This window comes from Ptychodera flava, chromosome 8 (assembly GCF_041260155.1).
Source record: "Ptychodera flava strain L36383 chromosome 8, AS_Pfla_20210202, whole genome shotgun sequence".
NCBI lineage: Eukaryota > Metazoa > Hemichordata > Enteropneusta > Ptychoderidae > Ptychodera > Ptychodera flava.
The window spans coordinates 22,404,438-22,426,095 of record NC_091935.1 but is presented as its reverse complement, the minus strand read 5'-3'; the positions used below and the strand labels follow the sequence as shown (position 1 = coordinate 22,426,095).

At 38.5% G+C, this 21,658-nt stretch overlaps 1 protein-coding gene across 2 annotated transcripts; it reads right to left on the bottom strand.

The window, feature by feature from the left end:
* Positions 1-1,107: 1,107 nt before the first annotated feature.
* LOC139138790 (galanin receptor 2b-like) lies at positions 1,108-21,584 on the bottom strand. 2 transcript variants are annotated; one of them, XM_070707321.1, is made up of 2 exons: positions 21,422-21,584; positions 1,108-3,540 (listed from the first exon to the last, which is right to left on the bottom strand). In XM_070707321.1, the coding sequence occupies exon 2, from the start codon at positions 3,359-3,361 to the stop codon at positions 2,255-2,257; it is 1,107 nt and encodes a 368-aa protein (XP_070563422.1). In that variant the 5' UTR covers positions 3,362-3,540; positions 21,422-21,584; the 3' UTR covers positions 1,108-2,254. The 2 variants fall into 2 exon arrangements, with proteins under 2 accessions (XP_070563422.1, XP_070563420.1); XM_070707319.1 differs by lacking the exon at positions 21,422-21,584 and adding an exon at positions 11,810-11,968.
* Positions 21,585-21,658: the final 74 nt, after the last annotated feature.

Below are 21,658 nucleotides of genomic sequence, written 5' to 3'. Positions count from 1 at the left end.
CGGGGCAATGATTCACATCGAGCTGAACTACTTTCAGTGGGAAAAAAGTTACAAACATACTTTGGGTTTTCGACAATCGCATGTGGAATTCCTTTGAACTTCATCTTGTATGCACGTTACATTTCATTGTGTCGAAACAAGTATACACGGAAAGGAAAAAGCCTTCATCACTTAAACTATAAATAACTCTGTGTACACACAAATTTATGCATGATCTGTGCTATTCTTAAATATTTCGAGAGAATAGTACCATAGAAAATATATTATGGTACATAATTAGAATTATTTGACATGCGTACAATGAATAAAGGAAACCCATATTATGTCTTCTGAAAGAGAAAGTAAACAAACACCCATTCTCATTTAGTAATATCGATCTCAGGAAATGTAGCATGCGTATATCGATGTGTTCATATTGTGATATGAGAGATTCCGGATAAATATTAAAGTCACCGTCAACTCACCGTCAACGTCTGAATGACTTGTGTCATCTATTTTTGCATGGAAATTCATCTGTTTTCGGTAGCTGATTACTGTCAATTAGACATTTGATCTCGACACACTAGATTTTTGCAGCTTAAATTTTCGGATGCATCACTACAGCCTTCATCAGCAGAATAACCCGATCTCAATATCTTCACCTTTTGGACACGTGACGTCAAACTCGGATCACAGACTTTTGGTAATTTATCCTTTCACTGTTCTGCTGATGACGGTTGTATTGCTGCCACCGAAAATTCAGAGACAAAAATCTAGTGTGCTGAGATTAAAAGTTTAATTGACAATAACTCATGTTCTCTGTGAACTATTTACAACTATTGAATTTGCTGGCCCTTTGTATATCTGCCGATGAACCAATTCACCAACAAACTAGGCGTTCATATTTATACAGATACCGATTGGCCAAAAACGGCGCTGCATCTATACCAATTGGGATACCAATAATTTCTAAACTAGTAACTTGTTACCAAAATGGAATTAGATTTCAACTATGAGATGTTGAAAAGACAGAGAGAGAGAGAGAGAGAGAGAGAGAGAGAGAGAGAGAGAGAGAGAGAGAGAGAGAGAGAGAGAGAGGGGGGCACGTAAAACGTAACCAACAGAACTGGCATTTTATTTTTATTGAAGAAGTATTCATCAGACATTGCTACGCTGAAAGGCATGTACAGGATATATACACCCAAAATATAGCAATATAACATTTACAGTTTTGATTAGGTATTGTTGGACGACCGTAAGTAAACCTTACCTTATCATGCGTAGTTTTCAAAACAATATAAACCTATGTTCAAATCTTGTGCATACAATATTTACAATTGTGCGACTGTCGACTCTATTGAATAATACAGTTGGCGGTATACATTAATTTTGTATCATCGACCAACCTGTCATGAACGGTCCGGTAATTGGCTGTTTAAATTTGTTGGAGGTCGTGCAAAGTATATCGTGAGCAGAATGAATCGTTATCCGAGAATGGATCACTGCTCGTCAACATTGCGTGCAACAGGTTACATATTTCACTGCAAAATTTTCGGAGAGTTGTGTATAGTGTAATTATCGAGCAGTATCAGTGCAACCATTACTGTCCCAATGTTCGTTCGTTTTTCTTTTTATCTAACTATTATTAAATATTACTCGTCGTTTATCATCGGTTACAGAGCCATTATTCTTTAATCTCTTTTGACTGTCACGATATAATCAATTGTAAATGTAACTGATGGATAATTAATCTCACTGTCGTCATAGCGATGGGGGACAATGATGATGGTGATGATCATGATGATCATGATGATCATGATGATGACGATGATGGTGCGGATAGTGTTGTTGTTGTTGTTGTTGTTGTTGTTGTTGTTGTTGTTGTTGTTGTTGTTGATGATGATGATGATGATGATGATGATGATGATGGTGGTGGTGATAATGATGATGATGATGATGATGATGATGATGATGATGATGATGATGATGATGATGATGATGGTGATGATGATAATGATGATGATGGTGGTTGGTGGGGTGGTGGTGGTGATGGTAGTGATAATGAGGAGGAGGGGGAGAGAGGAGAGGGGGACGACAAGGTGATGGTGTTGTAACGATGGGGCATTGGTAATTGTTGTTAAATGGTTGTGGTTAAATGAAAATTGATTAATCAGTAATTTTGTTGTGATGGAATTTTGGATTGTGATGGTAGGGTTTGTGTTCTGGAAATTGTTGCGCGGTCCGAAGTAAAAAGTGTACCGAATATACATATATATCACATGTTCAAGTAAATATTTCTCACAATTTCCGTTTCAGGGTCTGTGTTTTCACTCATACTAATCATTGACGACAACAAATGCGGGTTTTTCTGCCTTCCGCAGGCAAACATCTTGGCCGCTTCTTCGCGGAAGTCTTTTAACTTGGCGGCATAAATGAACGGGTTTATGCACATGTTGCAGCAGACAGACACGACGGTGTACTGGAAGAAGACGCCGTTGATCTCTATGCTGCTGATGCCAACGTTGAAGAAGAAGTAGTAGATCTGGTTCGGAGACCAACATATGATGTACATGACGACGACGATGAGAAGCGTCATGATCACGTTCTTCTCGGTGCGGGAGAGCTGCTGCGGTTGGTTGCCCGTCCTTTGGTCGCCCATGCTGATCTCATCGCCGGGTTTCACTCGGCCCTGGCGTCGCACCACGCGCAGTATGGCGATGTAGGAGAAGACCATGATGAACAGCGGGATGAGGTACTGGAAAATCAGAACCACAGTGCCGAGGATGGTGAGAAAGTCGTAGTACACGGTCAGGCAGCCTCCCCTCCCGTCGCTGGCGTGGACCAGGGCCCAGTGCAGCTCGTAGGTGAAACAGAAAGGCCAGACGACCACGGCCATGATCTTTGCCTTGCGAGGGGTGAACTTGGTGTGGTGGATTATTGGGTGTACGATGGCGAAATAGCGCTCCAAAGTGAGCCCCACCAAGTTGAAGGTGGAGCCCAGAAAGCACGCCCACATCGGGTACTTGCTCGACACCCACAGCTTACACAGCAAGTCGCCGCCGGTGCCGGGCGGTACGTAGGTGATGACAATCAGATTGTTGACTATGAGCAGCACAGAGCTGACAAAATCGATGAGGGACTGGTTGAGAATGAAAATATTTGTGCTGTTCAGTCCCTGAGAGCTGGCGTAACTCTTGCGCAAGAAGACCGTGATGACAAGAGCGTTTCCCACCGTACCGATGACACCGATGATGCCGAAGCACACCTTCATCGCCAGTGGATCATTGTAAAGGTTCGGGACATACGGCTCTTCAGTCGTTGTATTGTAATGAGTATCGTTCCCGTATGTGGTGTTCAGACTTGCCTCGGTAGAATTCTCCATATTTTTTTGTCGACGTCACTCGAACGCAGAGATATAATGTCGGTTGTTCGCACGGGGGACTCACTGTCTATTTTCAAGCACTGCCTTCGGATCGTGACTGCGTTACCAGTGCCGATGACGACTCAATACCGACGAGGAATCCTACAGTATGCTGTCAGTCCTCGTGACGACAGTCCGGCCTGCAGCCAAAACACAACCAAAATAAAAAGAAACATTTACGATAATACATTCGTGTATTGCCATTTTACAAATATGATGTACAGCATCTGGCTACGTCTGGATCGCAAACAAAAACACTCCGTGCACCATACTGGCTTCCGTAAGAGTATATCGCTGCGGGATTTAATTCCAACAGAACAAAATATGAATGCATCATCACGCACGCTGTCAAATATGCGCCAAATGACTACATAAACGAACTTTTTGGATTTCTGAATAAGCTTGCAATTATCTTTGCGCGATGGTACCAAGGTCGCTTTCTGCATCACAGGAGAACAAATTCAGGTTCAATTAAAAATTTAAAATTGCATTCACAGACTAAATGGGCTTTATTGTTATTTCGCTGGGGTGTGTACTTAAAAGGCAAACAGCTGTAATTTTTTAATGTTTTCTTCAGTTCTTCGATAAGACAAATACTTGCCTCTTCTTCGCCCTAGAGCACGTTGAAGTGCATAGGGTCAGCTTTGTTAACGCGGGCATTATGTATAATATACTATGTCATCGTTCGACAAATGTACTTCATCCCCGAGTATGGACCAGCAACCGTCTGAATCAGTTGCCAATGACATAATTTGAAATCACACTCAATGAATCTGCTTTGTGGCGAGTTGAACGCCATGGTATTGATTACAGAACTAGATGGAAAAAAAAACTATACAACAGAATGATATGAAGCAGAAATAAATACAGGAAATATATCACAAGCTACCGCATATGGGGCTTCGATACTCGGCATTGTGGGAATTTCGCTTTTATTTCGAATCGTCGCTCATAAATGATGATTACTGAATCACAGTAGTGAAGGATACCATCGACCTATAATTATTGAGTTTGTTTGTTTTAATAATTGGAACACCTGTGTCTCCAATATTTGGAGATTGCTGTTCGATGTACTGTAATTGAGAGATAGGAAATAAAGAGAACCATTCTTGATACTGCGTGAGAGAAAAATATGGTGGAAATCAGCAGGATGGTAATTATAGATAGCATTTACAAAACTGTATTCGGTGTTGTTGCGATTTGTTCCCGCCAATTTTGTGATACGCAATTTACGTTGTCGGTAATTTTTCAAACCTTATAGAAAATATTTCAGTTCATATCATCCATAACACTATAATCTGATTTTTTTCGTTTGTGAATTTTATAAAATGTGTGAGCAAATAAGACGATACTTTAGCGGATCGTCTGTTACGCTTAATTTGGCGGGAAACGACGACGATTTGCCATCCTGATTCCATGTGGTAGATAATGCGTTGTCATGGCACTGCCGGGTTTGCAGGGCGTACTCAATCTGATTTCATTTGGTGCGTAAACCAGGGGACCATTCATACAGTATTATTGCTGAAGGTACAACGTTTACAACTGAGACCCTTTATCAACAATTCGCTTGATGTTAGGGAATATTATTTTTTACATCGATACAATCGCCAGACGTCACGGCGCGCTAAACCGATATTGTTATTGTCGTCATAAAAGTAACGGTATGCAAAATTGCGCGCTGTCGCGATTCCACCATATCTGAAACTTATTATTACTCAACAGTTCATGGCCGGAGTGTTTTACAAGCAATAAAGTATAAGCGACGGAGTGTTCTATTTTTTATCTCTTCAAGTTGTTATTTTAATAGAGTGCAAAAATGGCATCAATCCGGATCGTAAAGAACTTTCAACCACTGCGCATTGGTTTTCCAATTGCAACCTGTTTCGATAAACTTGAAGCATTTCCCTATATGAGCAATGAACAGAACCTATACGCACGCAATTAAAGATGTTCAAACTATATATAAATGGTGTCAAAGTTCGAAAGCCCCTGACTCACTTTTAAACCGTCTTGATATCACCATTGTGAACGTGACTACTTATACTTACGTCACATTCATGCGCCAAAGACTTTCTCTACAGATTCCTTTACAACCTAATTCAAATTATGTGACAAATGATATAATGTGTTTGTCGTTTTCATCTCTTAAAGTTATAGTTTTTCTTACAAGTACTCAATATCTCTTCATCTGATCTTATTGTAATGCATATCTACTGTGTACACCCATCCATGTATATATGTATGTATGTATGTATGTATGTATGTATGTATGTATGTATGTATGTATGTATGTATGTATGTATGTATGTATGTATGTATGTATGTATGTATGTATGTATGTATGTATGTATGTTCGATTATACATTTAGAGATGATTAGTCTGTTTATAATTTCATGAAATTGACATCTGTCAGCAATGATTTTATGGCGCTATGAAATGGCTGAAAGAAATACGTTGTATGTCTTGAAATAATACTAAGTATATACATAGTCCTATATAGGAAAAGATGTTACTCAATCAAATCTTGATTACTAAAACAAATTAGAATGCAGTTTTTACATTGTTCAAATCGGTTACTTAGGTCTCCATTGATATTGCCATTTGTGTGTCACATTCAGCAGCAGGATTTAGCTCATTTGAGCAACAAAACATGTTGAACCGACGAAAAATCACGTCGAGATGATTGAATGGAGTCAAATGCTTTGTTCGTTGAAGAGTTCTCTGTATCAATATTGTTCTCTAATGCGTAAATCAAGTAATATACGTCAACGGTTAGAGCTGTTATAAGCTCGAGATAAATTTTCCCGGAGATCTTTTCACACATTGTGCAAACTAACACGCGATGGATCTGCTAACAAAGAGCGTGCCACCACTAACACACGCGTGTATAGCTGCTGTCGGGGGAAAAAAGGCCTCCACAGAAACAGAGATTGGAGTCATCAGGACGCAACTGACTGTAAAAAACATGAATAAATGAACGATGCAGTGCAAATTTGCCGGAGGATACGTCTTCTTTGTGATGCGCCCGCACGGAAAATATGGCTGTTTTTCAATATCTGTTCAAATCCTACCGATGGATGGTTACGTGCTCAAGGCTGGTTCCGTCAGACAACACGGATAGGATGTTCCATAGTTAATGCTGTCCACCTGCTGAATAAAGTACTAGTGAACTACTTTCCATTGTCGAACACCGACTTAAAAAAAGAATCGTTTATTTTATTAAAATTTACCTTTAGGATTAGAAGACCGTTTCCGGTAATTCATGCTGGTCATTCATTCCGTTTAACTTGTCTATATAGCTACAGTGTATTTTGTTTTTTGTGGTTATATTTATTTTTAGTTCATTCACTGGGTTTAATTTTTTTATTTCATGTCTTTTGATGTTTTAAATTAATTATTGTGCGATTGAATTTTTAGGGAATCTGGGCCTCTATGCTTGTATGCTTGTTTCTTGTTCCCCATGGAAACATATATATATATATATATATATATATATATATATATATATATAATATATATATATATATATATATATATAATATTTTGTAACCTGTAGTGCTATAGAGATGAATAAAGATTAAAATTAAAAGTTAAAATTAAAATGCACAGCGACATTGATTATCAATGACGCACGTACACGCAGCTGTACTAAATTTAGTATACCACCATTGCCATTTGTTTGTTCATCTGCATTAGTTAGGTCGTTTCTGTTTCAGTTACTGTTTTTGTAACGCATTAATTCCACCACGGTTTATACGGCACTGTGTGAGTTTCAGTCACGTCTATTTCATCAACATTTGTCACTCATTTGTTAGTTTCATTGTTGTTGTAATATAATGGAACTTCCTGAGAAATTAGCTACTGGAAAAAATTCTTTTGTACTCAACATCTATACATGTAATCGATTTGGGAAGCAAATGATGTTGAGACATAGCAATGTATAAAAACACAGATTTATGAACTTGAATTAACCATTCCAGCAAGGTGTAAAATAGATTTGGAATGTTCTATGTCATAAGCTGCCAGCCTTATGCTGTCCGTTCCACTTCTCTATGCTTGTGATATGTCTGTTCCACGTCCCTCCATTCATCGCAGAGACTGGTCGTGTTCCTTCTGTTTTTCTGTCGTTCTCTGCATAACTACTCATCTATCTTACATGTGAAATTGTCATCCCTCTTATTTCTATCTCTGCAAGCAAGTCTCGTTGGCTGTTTATCTCCGTGTCCGCGCCTCTGTTTCTGTGTCTGTGTTCGTTTTCATATATATCGCAATGTCTCGGTCTCTTTCCCTCTCTCTCTACCAGTCTGTCTCTGTCTTCCTGTCTTTGTCGCTGACTCTGTTTCTGCGTGTCTCTGTCTTTGTCTGTCCGCTTTTCCCTCTCCCTATCTATCTGTCTGTCTATCTTCTGTATGGCTCTCCCTCTCACTATCTATCTATCTATCTATCTATCTATCTATCTATCTATCTATCTATCTATCTATCTATCTATCTATCTATCTATCTATCTATCTATCTATCTATCTACCTATCTACCTATCTATCTATCTATCTATCTATCTATCTATCTATCTATCTATTTGCCAGTCTGTCTGTCTGTCTGTCTGTCTGTCTGTCTGTCTGTCTGTCTGTCCGTCCTCCCTAACTGTTAAGTCACACAAAACAGTGATCTAGCCACGTGGCACTGTATCATTGTATGACGAAGGATAGTAAACTGAATAAAGCCCTCAATAAATCGATGCATGTGGAATATACATAAAGGCTAGTAAGTGCGCACCGCATGGTTACCAGACAACACAGTATGACAGCTCATTCCCAGAAAATTATTGTTGTCACGGCATTTTGTCTTGCCTGCATGGTAATATCTCACTTTCGGAAAAATCTGTCCCACACAAAGTGCAGCTTTATTAGCTTCGAGTCATAATGAACGTAGTAATGATCGCTATTCACGATTTTTAAATCGCGGATGCTTCGTTACTTTCAACTGCAGTTTGATAAAATTGATAGGAAACTGATCCCAGCATTGTGATATACCTTCCGTGGCTTTCACAACGGCCGACGTTTGCGTCAGGAGTTGTTAATGGAAGTGGCCTCTGATTGTAATTTGCTCGACGTCTGGGAAAGTTGCTGTGAGGAGAAAAGCGGATTATTCTTGTCGTGGAACGTGATGGATCGCCTCTCGAAATTTATCGCAAAAAAAAATACCGCCGTGCGTACAGAGACATCCAATTAAAAAGAATGACGCCATAAATAGGATTTTCTCAGATCTCTCGACGTTTTTGTGTGTTTTAAGAGCTCCTCGGCATTGTCTATGAAGCTAAGTCTATATGACATTGTTTGGAAAAGGAAAGAAGCTATAGAGAGAAAGGACAGCTCTAATTTCGAAGTAAGTGTAGATCGTGCTTGATATATCGGATTTAGATACCGCACTGTGCAAATAAAATTCAGCAATGAAGTATTTAAGACAGTGATTGTTTTTAATTCCACCAAATGCCTGATATGGGTCGCTGCTATTTGCATCAAGATCGGAGCAAAGTCATATATCATTATTAAGTTCATCGAAGCGAAAATACGCGTTGACGTTTACCTTGTAAATCTCATATTGGGTTCTGCGGTATTAAAATTAGAGGGCAGTTCGGTGATCATCGGAATGGGAGCACTGCAGGTGAAACCAGATTGGCTGCATCTTAGGAGGCAAGATCGGCATATTTCTCAATTCTGTCGGATATTATTAGTGTTATCAGTGCCCTCGCGAGTGGTCGAAGTGTGAATAATCTGCTGTAAGCGAAAAGCATACATGTATCTCTCTGAAAGGCATCTTGAGTATTATTGCGCAGCTGAGACAATGATAGATATTGTTGACGATGATGAACAGTCGTATCAACACGCAACGTTTTGTTCTCTCTAAGGTAGTATGCGCCTCGAAAGTGAAAGACTAAGCTTTTGCTCAAACTTTCCTCAAGGAAAATTTCGACCATTCTCTTTCAAAATCATGAATTATAATCGGGAGTCACCGTGCAAATTTGGTACTAGAGATACAAATTACACAAGACTTACCGATATTAGAAATTCAACATGGCCGCCATCCCTGTGTTAACTCTATGGAGAAGAATATAAATTCCGATTTTCGAAAAATGTAGACGGTAAAAAAATTTGCTTACACCGAGAGCTTTAAAATGAGCACCCACAAGTGGTAGATATAAAGAGAATTGGAAAAGTTTGAGAGTCCGAATATCTGTCCCCGAGGAACATTCTACCTTAATAATGAATAATATCGGATTTTTTCGGTTTGAAACATCTCCTTCCGGCAAATCTCAAGTTGCTGTCATCGCGATATTCGACATTACAAAGTTAAAAATTGCTTTAGTGTAACGGCCTGACTTAAAAGTTCTGTCGCTTGGGAGACATTTCGCATTATCACGGTTGAAATAAATGAACTCAAAATGAAACATCTTGATTCAACTTGTACCGGTAATGATTCAATCAATGAACGCCTAACTAAATAGGCACGCTTTGTTTGGCATCTGACGCGAGGTAGCAGATATCCATGTGTAACATCGAGTATTTTGGTTGACATGAGTCTGTGTCGGTGCATGTGTCTCCGTGCGTGTGTCGCAAAAGATGACGTTCAGAGTCCTGTCTTTGAAATTCGATTCGATTTGCGGAATGTTTGAACTCCGGCGCTCTGAAATCGACGCTACTCGTCCACTGCAGATACTTTTAAAGTGCCCGCATAAGTGTCTTCTGCGGTTCGATCAAATTGTACGTAAGGAGGTTTTTATCAGTCGTTCAGTCGGTAGAAAACACGGCCATTAACATGCGCAGTAAGATCAAAACCTGCAAAGCAATAGTGCGGCACATAAATGCATTTGTTTCAAACGTTACTTTCAAACCGCACAACCTTTAATATCACGATTCCAAAAAGTCGCGTACATGTTATCGTGATCCCATCGCGATGGCGGCATGTACAGATGCCGTGTAGCCCTGCGTTCGAACGCACCTTGTCTCTGTTTTCGCGGGGTAAATGTCTCCCGCGTTCGGCGAACAGAAATGATTAAGCTACTAGCCCACGTTGTCTGTGGAAGACATCAACTTTGATGATAGATTGAGTTATTCAAGTGAAAGGCAATAAAATGCTACTGCGCAAAAAAACAACGATTTTATTTTTAAAAAAGTAATAAGACGAAAAATGTTTGCCTGACAAGTCGCGGTTTTATAGCTTTAATACAAATTTACAATCGCATATAATGGTTTATCATTTAAATCTATAATTTATGCATCATATCGGACTTCCAGAGATTCAAGCATCGAGTTCTTTTAGCATCCAGCTATACCGTGCTTTCTCTTTGCGCACATCACTAATAAACGTGGCTATAAATTCTTACTCGAGCTCTGAATATGTTTCATTTCACTAAGTGATAAATCATTTGTATTTTCAGGATCACTTGAGCGAAAAATCGAGCAGTAAAGAGAAACTGAAAGAGATGACACTGTATATGGCGTATCAGATGGACACTTTCTGCGAAGTCCACTATGTTGTCTTAAAGGTAGTATGCTAGCTACGAAATTGAAAGACTTGAACTCTTGCTCAAACTTTCCGTAAAGAAACTATCTATAAACCAATCCTTTTCGAAATCAAAAATAAAAATTCTGGGATCACCTCACAAAATTTGGCACTATAGAAAAATATATTATCCAGTATATAAAATTGGCCGCCATTTCTGCGTTAACTACACGGGGAAAATTAAATTTTGATTTTTTCACAAAAATTAAGCCTCTGAGAAAACTTAATAAACCTGTGAAAATAAGCCTGTGAAAACTTCACAACTCCATGGAAGTTTAAAATGATCTCCCCGTGCCAAGTGGTAGAACAGAGAAGTGATTTAAAAGTTTTCAGAGTCTGAGTTATATGTGCCTGAGGCGCATTTCACCAATAACAAAAATAATCTGTAATACTTGAAATCCTATGCGATATTTTATGTCGATGGCAAAGGTTGAGTTTTTGTTATATATGTGAATGACAAGAGAACGTTACAATTTTTACGATGCAGCAGCTGTACGAGATCGTTCAGAACGAAAAACAAAACGAATCTTTTGATTTCGTCGTGTAGTGGAATTACGTATACAGGTCGCCGTGACGTTTACAGCATATAATTGATTTTGAAGTATGAAGTAAACATTTTTACCGGGAGCAATGTTTTCCATTCTAAAGTTTAGGTCGACACAGCCATTCACCCTGATCATTTAACGACGGGTGAAAAATCTCAAAGATATTGCAAAGGTTTCGAATCGTATTAGAATCAACAGGTTGACACGGGGTTGGGTCATCGATACGGCGTCCGTTTCGTTCGTACACGATTACACGTCGTTCCAACAAAGGCACATCTTGTTAAGTTCGACGAACAACTTACCCTCACTCGCTCCTCGCAAAGCGGACGCGATGCACAGATCACCGCCGTGGCCCGACGTCACAGTCTGAATTGTACTTCGGTAAAGTTTATACTCTCACAGAAACGCAGGCAGTCGTACACGGTATACAATGTACAGTGTGAGACTACAACGTGTTACAGGAAGGCCAATCAGCCGCGATGGTCGATGGGTAAAAATATGCATTGATGTATGAGAGACTCAGTGTGGCCAGAACTCTAGACCCGCAACCTTCAACAGAAATTATAGACTTCACGACACACTTATAGGATCATAAAACACGATGTTACTAAAATATTATGTAAACACATTTCCTGCCCACTCGTTTATTATGTTTTCCTTTCACTGAACAATAACGGTTGACATTTACAGACTTTAGTCACGGTATTTTTTTTTTAATTGTTCCAGTACCAAGTGACGTAGTGTAAGTCTTGTTATAGATGGCGCTTCATCTGTTGTAGAGAAATGGTCGAGCCACTCTACCCCGATACAAACGCTATAGATATCAAGGGACTTGATAATCGATGGCTGAGTAAATAGAACCCTTATACCTGTACGCTCTCTATACGTGTCTACGTTTTACTTTTTAAAGGGCACTCACAGAAAATGGCAAATAATTAGATTTTTTCCAGGCGAATTTACATGTAGAGTACACAGAAAGCAATTTTACATCCACGTTCTTAATTGCAAGAAAAAACTGACAAGGTTTAAGTTTTTGGTAGCAGAGAAGAAAAATCGATCGTCACCGTGAATGCTACAAGCCACACGCTAAAAACAATTAAGCAAAGTCTGACCTACAAAAAAATTAACTTGCATGCCTAGCCACTATCAATGTCCGTTTTTACTTTCCCAAGAGCGTAGTGGTAATCGTCTGTCCATGCCGCATCATGTGGTATCAGTGATTGTACATAGATCATTTGCTGATGTTTTATAACCAGGTGACTTTCTACTAGAGTAAGTGAATCTAACGTAAAATGCGCTCTTACAGCTCGTAGGTGCCGTTTTCAAACTACAACGCAATTGCCTGCACTCACTCGATCGAGGATTTTTTTCCATCAAAGTGATTTTCAGCAGTGTCCCTATACTGCTGACTTGGTTGATATCAAGCGTGCAGTGATAGTGATTCGCTCTTCTGTTTAAGGTAGTATGCGCCTCGAAAGTGAAAGACTTAAACTTTTGCTCAAACTTTCCTGAATGAAACTTTCAACCATTCTCTTACCAAATCAACAATAAAAATCGGGGGTCACCGTGCAAAGTTTGGAATTAGCGAAACAAATTACCCAACATTTTGTGATATTTGAAATTCAAAATGGCCGCCATTTCTGTGTTAACTCTATGGGGGGGGGGGAATTAAATTTTGGATTTTCGAAAAACTAAGCCAGTGAAAGTTTTTCTTTCCTCAAGAGCTTTCAAATGAGCCCCCACAAGTGGTAGATCAGAAAAGAATTGTAGAAATTTGAGAATGCGACTATCTGTCCCCGAGGCGCGTTCTACCTTAACCCATTGCACTCTGACCCCCTGGTACTCTATGACAGAAAGTCCAACCTCCTACACTGGTAACTGCACACTCAACCGCAGTGATGCAACGAGGAAATCGAATGAGATGCTTTGTAAAGCAATTTGGTTCTCAATAATTTGAAAAAAAGCCAGTCCATATATTCATTTCTTCATCCGTCTACTGATTCCGCCATTCTAAAACCTGAGTTTTGTACACATTTTGAACTTTAAGAAAGGGGGTTCAGTTGTTCAAAACACGTTTTCTTGTGCTTAAACACCCTGTATTATTATGATTACTGCGTGCTCGAATTCTATATCAAATAGGAGTATCTCACTTCAATAGTATTTCACCGACTGTAACGCTCGCCAACGCCATGCAAAAAAAAGGATTACGTAACCCCTCAAAATCACCCAACTTGTCAAAACAAAATTTGATGAAACGAGAAATGCACGTGAGCTGGTACATGTCCATCCACTACGGAAGGAATGTACGATTTGTCTTTGTTTTGTATCAATCTCTTAAACTTCGACACACGCACGGGAATTGCGTCGACATTCGTTGATGACGTCACGGAATGTTTTTGTCCTCATAACTATAGTTTCGCTGTGCGTATTGTTAGCTTGTTGGTCATTGTCTTGATTGAGTTCTCTCAACTTTAGGCAGGTTTCCCAGTAGCTTTGGGTGACAGTGGCTTACATGAAATTGCTTCGAGAGTTCGGATTACTTGTCATTAGAACTACGAGCGTCCACCCCCCCCCCCCCCCCCCCTCCAGTTGATCGGGCGACACCCATGAAAGTATACGTTTGAAATCTAACAGACCTCGATTGCTCTTTTCTATGGTAACAAACTAACGAATTAGGATCGGTTAGAATGGTCCATGGATCCAGAATTGAATTTCTCAGTAATGTACGACGTCGCAGAAATCGTGAATGTGACTGGCAAAGCATTACAGGACTTATACCAATGTCAATTTTAATAGAGATAGAAAAGCCTCAATTTAAAATATGTAAGTTAAGATCAATGTGTAGCGTTCCACAACGTACCAGCGGACTGATTATCAGTTTTCGAATTAGCACGTATGTCATCTTCTCGAAAAATATTTAAAAACAGCAACTCAAACAATTCGATCAAAAGATAGCCGCTTTCTCCTTGTTTGCGATCTCGTTTTCTGACTTTCCAATGGGGTGAGCGGAAAAGTAAGTTTATTCATAGCAGGTTTATTTTACCAAACTTATCTCTGTCACCGCTCCGGGGTAAAATTTCCTCTATCTCTTTCTAGCAAACATATCTTTTCCGTTCTCCGGTGTGTGTCATTATTTACACGTTCCGACAACGACAACACTGGATGCAACCAGTCCTGTTTGCTTTCAGAGTCACGTTGCGATTGCTGTCGGCGCAGCCAGCGAAGGATGTTCACCCGGTCGGGGTGAGCGTACGCCGTGAAGATTAGCAAGGACGCTGAGTCGATCATGCAACTGCTTATGATGCAGCTCAGGGTTCCACACTACATCTCTCGCGGAGGAGCTATTGAAAGCGAGTCAGTCTTTCTTCATCGAAGAAAAGAAGATGATCGTAATCACTTTGTCAATTGCCGTTGGAATTCGTCAGCATCTATAGGCACCGACTATACACTGGGCGATATTTTAATAAAAGCTTGGCGCGATTTTACGAGTCGAACCAAACGTTCGCGCTGAACGCGGCTGTTTGGCGACCATGTATAGGCAAGAAAGAAACATTTTCGCTCAATGCAAGTATCTTTATGACTGTTGATGTCGAGCGTGTTGTAAAGTTGGTCGAGATTCTGAGCACTTATCAAAATGAGGTACGCGCTGATTTTTTTTCAATCATTCACCTCGTTACGTCGTATGCTTCGCCTGGAAAAAAAACCGAGTCAAAACGAATACGTTTTTGTTAAGTGTTCCCACCCTGATGAATGGACAATGATGATGATGATGATGATGATGATAATGATGATGATGATGATGATGATGATGATGATGATGATGATGATGATGATGATGTCATGATGACTGTGGATAAATTCATGAACTATTATCACATTTTACTCCCCTCTCAGTCCTTTCAACAAATCTCCACCTCCAAAGTCTTCTGATGATTCCTCATTATATCTCTCTGTTTCTAAAATCTATCGGTCATAAATTCAATCAACATCACTTTATGACCTTGCACAAAGTCTTGTACGCCCTTGCCCCTTTGGGCTTTCTGGTTTTAAAACCCACATCCTATAGCTAACCATTTATGCGAAAAATGAAATAACATTCCCATGAACCGCGCGATCCATTTACTGGCAGTGGTTCACGAAAGGTAACATACAACGCATACATATCAAATTAGTTTGTGTGTGTGTGCTACCAGCCATCAAAGTTATGCACCATTAAGATGAAAGACGTGTTCACGGAAATAAAGGCGACGTTTACCCATAGAGTGGCGACAAATTGATATAGCTCCCGATACTAGAAAACTGTTTGTGTCGTTGCGAAAGAGACTGGGTCACGAGACTCCTATTACCCTGGGTAGACGGCATCCATTAACATTGCAATCTTATAAAGCGTTTCTTGGGTTTCACGTGTGGTTTTAACATTCGAACTTACATTATTACTCTGCGCTTCCTTCAGCGAAAATATAATGGCCCCGGGATTACGCGTTTTGTCTCAGACATGTACACTTTTAGATAAATAATACGAAAATTTGATGTTTATATATTAGTTGGAATCTACACGTCCAGAAAACGTGACTCCGCACTATATGTGTACACTATAACGAAGCACGGATGTATTAAGGGGCCGTTGCACCCAACACAGCGTATTTTGCTAAAAATCACATTTTTTGCAAACATTTATTCAATTTTAAGCAATTTGTTAACCCAAGATTAAAATATTGGTTGGGTTCACTTTTCAGCTTGTCAAGCAGAGTTAAGTTGCGTGACAAAGAAGTGTTAATTTACGCAAATGTATGCAAATCACCGGATATCCAGGCTTCTCTTTTCCCCCAATTTCAAGATTTAAAAGAGTTTAACCTGGCTGGGTCGAATTTTCTGAAATTTTCATATTCTGTTCTTTAAATGCTATATAACAAAACCACTATTTTGTTTGGCAATGAAATTCTTACATTTTGAATAAGAGGCATTTTAATTTTGCTAATCACGTTTTAATCACTGTTTTGAGTGTCATTCTTTCAACCTATGTCATTTTAGAATGAGGATAGATAATGCAAAATAAAATAGTCGTTTTTTCTACATATACTCTTCTTTCAAGTGAAACATTACATTTTAGAAAATAGTGTCGAGTTTTTTTACTTAATCAATTTTTATCATTAATACCAATGCAGGGTTTTTTTACCCAAAATATACACCCCTTCATCCTATCACTATTGCTACCATACTAAACTTTAGATTTTCTGTTTTTTGAAAATATATAGTATGAGGGGGTTTCCTTGTCATCTTAGATGAGAAATATTCCTTTGAAATAAATTGTGTTGGCAACGTGCAGCTCCACCTTAAAAGTCCCTTTTACGGATGCAGAACACGGAGCAGACTTCTCAAGTCAACACAGAAAATATTTAACCGACTTCTGAATGTGTAGCTCCATGAATTAACATTTAACTCAAGAGTCCCAATCAAGCCGTCGACTCCGTGTCGTCTGAATTTACATTTGTGATGAATGATTCGGCAGACCTTTGGTTTATCGAGGCAGATTTCCCCATGGCAATGCGGCGTCAGATCACCCCGTCGACTTGCAATCGCGAGAAAACTCTGTTACACGTTCTGCCTTCTTTTGGAACTTTCACAAAAGACGTCGCCAGCTAAGCGGTATTGAAAAATGTACTATTAAAAATGTTGCAAATGCTTGACTTCGAGGTAAAAAATGGAATACTTCTTTTTGTGTCTTTCATATAGAACGCGCATAGGAGCCATGCATTCAGACACTGAAGAGTTACAATGGTACATGTACTTTTCTGGTCTGCAGCACGTGTAGATCTATTCTAAAGCTTTGGGTGCAAAGAATGTTTTTTGTGTGAAAATCGAAATTTAATTTATCTCTATAGAGTTAACACGGGGATAGCGACCGTGTTGATCCGACGGTAACTAATTTTAGATTACTTGATTCTCTTCTACTACTGTAATTTACACGGTGACCCCAGCTTTTCATTCTTGGTCTTGGGAAAGAATTTCCTTGAGAAAAAGTACGGGAGAAATTTCGAATCTCCGTTTCGAGTTGCTTACAACCATAAGTCTGCGAGAGAAAAACAGTTACTGCTGATCCAAAATTTCTTAAATCTTGTCCTTCCAATTTGGTAACTAAGTTTGTTTTGTTTCCATATATGCTTGAAAGCTATTTGTATCATGGAGATACGGTTTAGATATCTAGGCCGAAAGGAAAATGACATTGCCGCAACGTTTGTCGGGTACTTTCTTTCTCAGCATACCGAAACATGTGAGAGTGCGACGTAAACCAAATAAAGCGAAGTGTACATTGTCTTTCCATGAAATTTATACCCAACAAAGAAGTGTCCATAGACCCTCGAGAAAATTCTAGAGGGTCTATGAAGTGTCTCAACGTTCTTCACAATTATCATTATTCAAGTTCTTTACTTTTACCGATGAATATATCGTGCATGACACATTGAACTATTCTTAATTTTCCCTTGTCCGCCCTCTATTTCACTTCCTCAAGGGACCGAGTTTCGATCGAACCTCACGACAACACTTCTAGGCATTAGCTGATACTTCCATGATACAGAAACAAAGAAGGAAAACTTGAAATCAGAAAAGCGTCATTTAACGAACTAAAAATGACACGTTCGGAAGAAATATTTAACTTACCAGGGGTTTTGGCAATCCTCAATATATTCTACACAATTCGCTACTTTTGGAAAGACAAAGTAAACGGGCCTCTTAAACGTGTAGAATATTTTTTTTGTCCTACCACTTGTTAGAGCTCATTTTAAGTTTTTACCGGCTTAGTTTTGTGAAAATCGGGAATTTTCATTTTCCCCACAAAGATAACACAGGGACGGCTGCTATTTTGAATTTCAAATATCGGAGAAAGTTGGATAATTTGTTTCTCTAGTACCAAAATTTGCTCAGTAACCCCCCCCCCCCGCCGCTATTTCGGTTATTGATTTTGAAAGAGAATGGTTGAATGTTTTTAATTAGTAAAGTTTGAGCAAAAGCTTATAATTGTTGCCTATTCGAGGCGAGAATAATCTTAAACGTATTTACTATACCAATATTCCTAAGCCGTGGTTTTTTGAACAGTTGCATGGGGAATAAGCATGGAACACAAATGCTACAACAACAAATCCGTTTACTTGAAAATTCCCCACCTCCCTACGACTTCATCGACAAAACATTCACTTACGCACCTTAAATTGTACACCGTTCGAGTCACTTAAATCCTGTTATAAGTCATGACAATTTATGATCGCTCTCAGCAGTGCTATCTGCGACCTGGACAGCTCAGAATTCGTTATTGCAACGAGAAAACTCCACGAGCACGCCGGGGCGATGAGATACTAAAACAGCATTGTGGTAGCTTCTCGGTGATAAGGAGTGCAATTCTAAGATAGTAGTAATGCATAAACAAAATATCGTGGGTTTTCTTTAATGTGCGCTCAGAAGGTATGCTAGGTTGATCCGGAATTTTTGTTTTATTTTGTATTTTCATTTGGATGTGACTCATCAAGAACAGAAAACTATGAAAAAAATCACGCTGATTTATGAAAATCAGAAAAAAATGTTTAGGGTAGGTTCAGAATACAGAAACGTACTTACTGTTTATTTGGAACAATCGTTCACGGCTGACGAGACATTCAGACCAAAGTTTGAAACATTGAAAAGTGAAATGATTTTTCGATACACAAAGTATTCTAGTCCTAAACATTCTCAACGGAGAAGATCTTACTATCGACAAGCTGAGGAGCTGTAATATATTTTTCATATACTAGAATGTTTGCTGTTGAAAAGGAAATACGCCCCAAGCAAGATTATTCGATCGTGATGTCTTTCAGAATTATTATGTTAGAGGGATGCACATTGCATTACCTAAAATTTTCTTAATTAACAGTCATACTCCTATATAAAGACTGACAAACGGTGAAAGAGACAAAGAGACGGACATACGGCCTCATAAAAGTATGTCTGGAAACTTTTGGTGACAAAGTTACATTGCATTATTACTGTCAAAATACTCTATACAACACACACACACACACACACACACACACACACACACACACACACACACACACACACATATATATATATATATATATATATATATATATATATATATATATATATATATATATATTATATATATATATATAGTATTTTGACAAAGTTTTATTGCATTATTGCTGTCAGAATACTTATCATATAATTACATATATATATATATATATATATATATATATATATATATATATATATATATACATATATATGTATATATGAGATGTATGGTATATGATATGATATGATATGACATGACATGATATGACTGACATGACATGACATGACATGACATGACATGATATGATATGATATGATATGATATGATATGATATGATATGATATGATATGATATGATATGATATGATATGATATGATATGATATGATTTGATATGATAGATATGATACAATACGATACGATACGATATGATATGATATGAAATGTTGCAAGTCTCTTGTCCGGAATCGGAGGTGTCACGGTTTGAGATTTTTTAACGATAACATCACAACGAGGCTGGCCTTCCAATTGAGTGATATCAAATTTAACATATGTCGTATTTTCCTGCTGACTGATTACGCCATTTGCCGTGTGAATATATAAATGGATGGTGAAATAATGTCGATATAATCTGCAAATGTAACCTTATCTACTTTTCTTTTTCAGTTACACACTTGTTTTTATATATTTGTAATATCGCAATATTCAGCAATAGGGCACCTAACAGTTTGAGAAATTTGAAAAATGTAAAGATCCAATCATCCTAAATTAGTTCCAATCGCGTTTAATGGACATCGTGATCAGCGCGTCCCCGATGAATCAGGCTACTCGTCGCGCATCACAGATTCTTCCCTGTCTGTAAGATTGCCATAACCCAGCGTTGCTTCGTCACGCGCATATTTCTCCAATCAATCGAAGGAGTAGAAACCACTGGTGATTATGCATATATCATGGGCACTCTCCAAACTGAGAACAACCTGATCTAATACATAGGTACGCCACCGTGTGCAACGGTTAACCAAGGCGGAAATTAGAAGGCACATCATTAAGAGCGATTCTTGGATTAAAAGTTGCACGGTTCAGAAGATGTTAGTTATCATCGGCTCAGAAAAAAAGAAATAAAAAATCAGACGACTACTGACGTTGCATAAAGTGTTGTACATCATTAGCACAGCGGCACGAACGATCGAATAATTGTAAGGTCTTCTTTAAAGGAAATGCATTGTCAGCGACCGCATGTTAACTATCATTAATTCATCATTGATACAGTACGTATACCATTTAAAAGTGACTGTCTGAAATTCTACCATGCCTTTCGTATCTACGCTTTCACACGGTCATCTACACTCTGGCTTTTAAAATCACTGGAATTAATAATTTGACAGGTTTTTTTTTAGGAAAATTCTAATGTTACCGTTTATGTCTTATTATTTAACGCTCTACTTTTGGCATCGAGTGCTGTAATTTCACACGAGGATATCTGTACATACACTTATAATATATATATATATATATATATATATATATATATTATATATATATATATATACATATACATATACATACATATATATATATATATATATATATATATATATATATATATATATATAATATATATATATATATATATATCCCTTTTCAGTTTTGACTTCCCATTTCAAGTTATTTGGTCTTCCGACAAATTTCTATAATTTTAGTGAAAAAAGAACGCTTTTTAAATATAAAAACTACATTGCACCTTGTCAGTCGGTGTTTTCTAGAAGCGATACTGGGTTTGTCGGGGACACCTTGCAAGCGTCTTGACATCATAAGCGAACGTCTTTGAGGAAAAAAGATACTTACAGTTTATGGCTGAGACTAGATCATAGAATATGTGGTGACTTTCGCTTTTTTTCCTCCAATCCTCAGAGCGCTGGAGAGATCTCATATACTCGGTACTTTGTGATCGAGATCCAAATAAGACGTTCCTCCGCAGTTTGTTTTGCTTTCAATCTCATTCGGTGATCATAGAGATGCTCGAGCCTGCGCAGTGGGAGCTTTATCACACAATTTACGGATCACGTGGACAATCGTCAACAC

Excerpts from the sequence above, each read along its gene's own strand:
- LOC139138790 (XM_070707321.1), bottom strand. The coding sequence starts at position 3,361 with ATGGAGAATTCTACCGAGGCAAGTCTGAACACCACATACGGGAACGAT.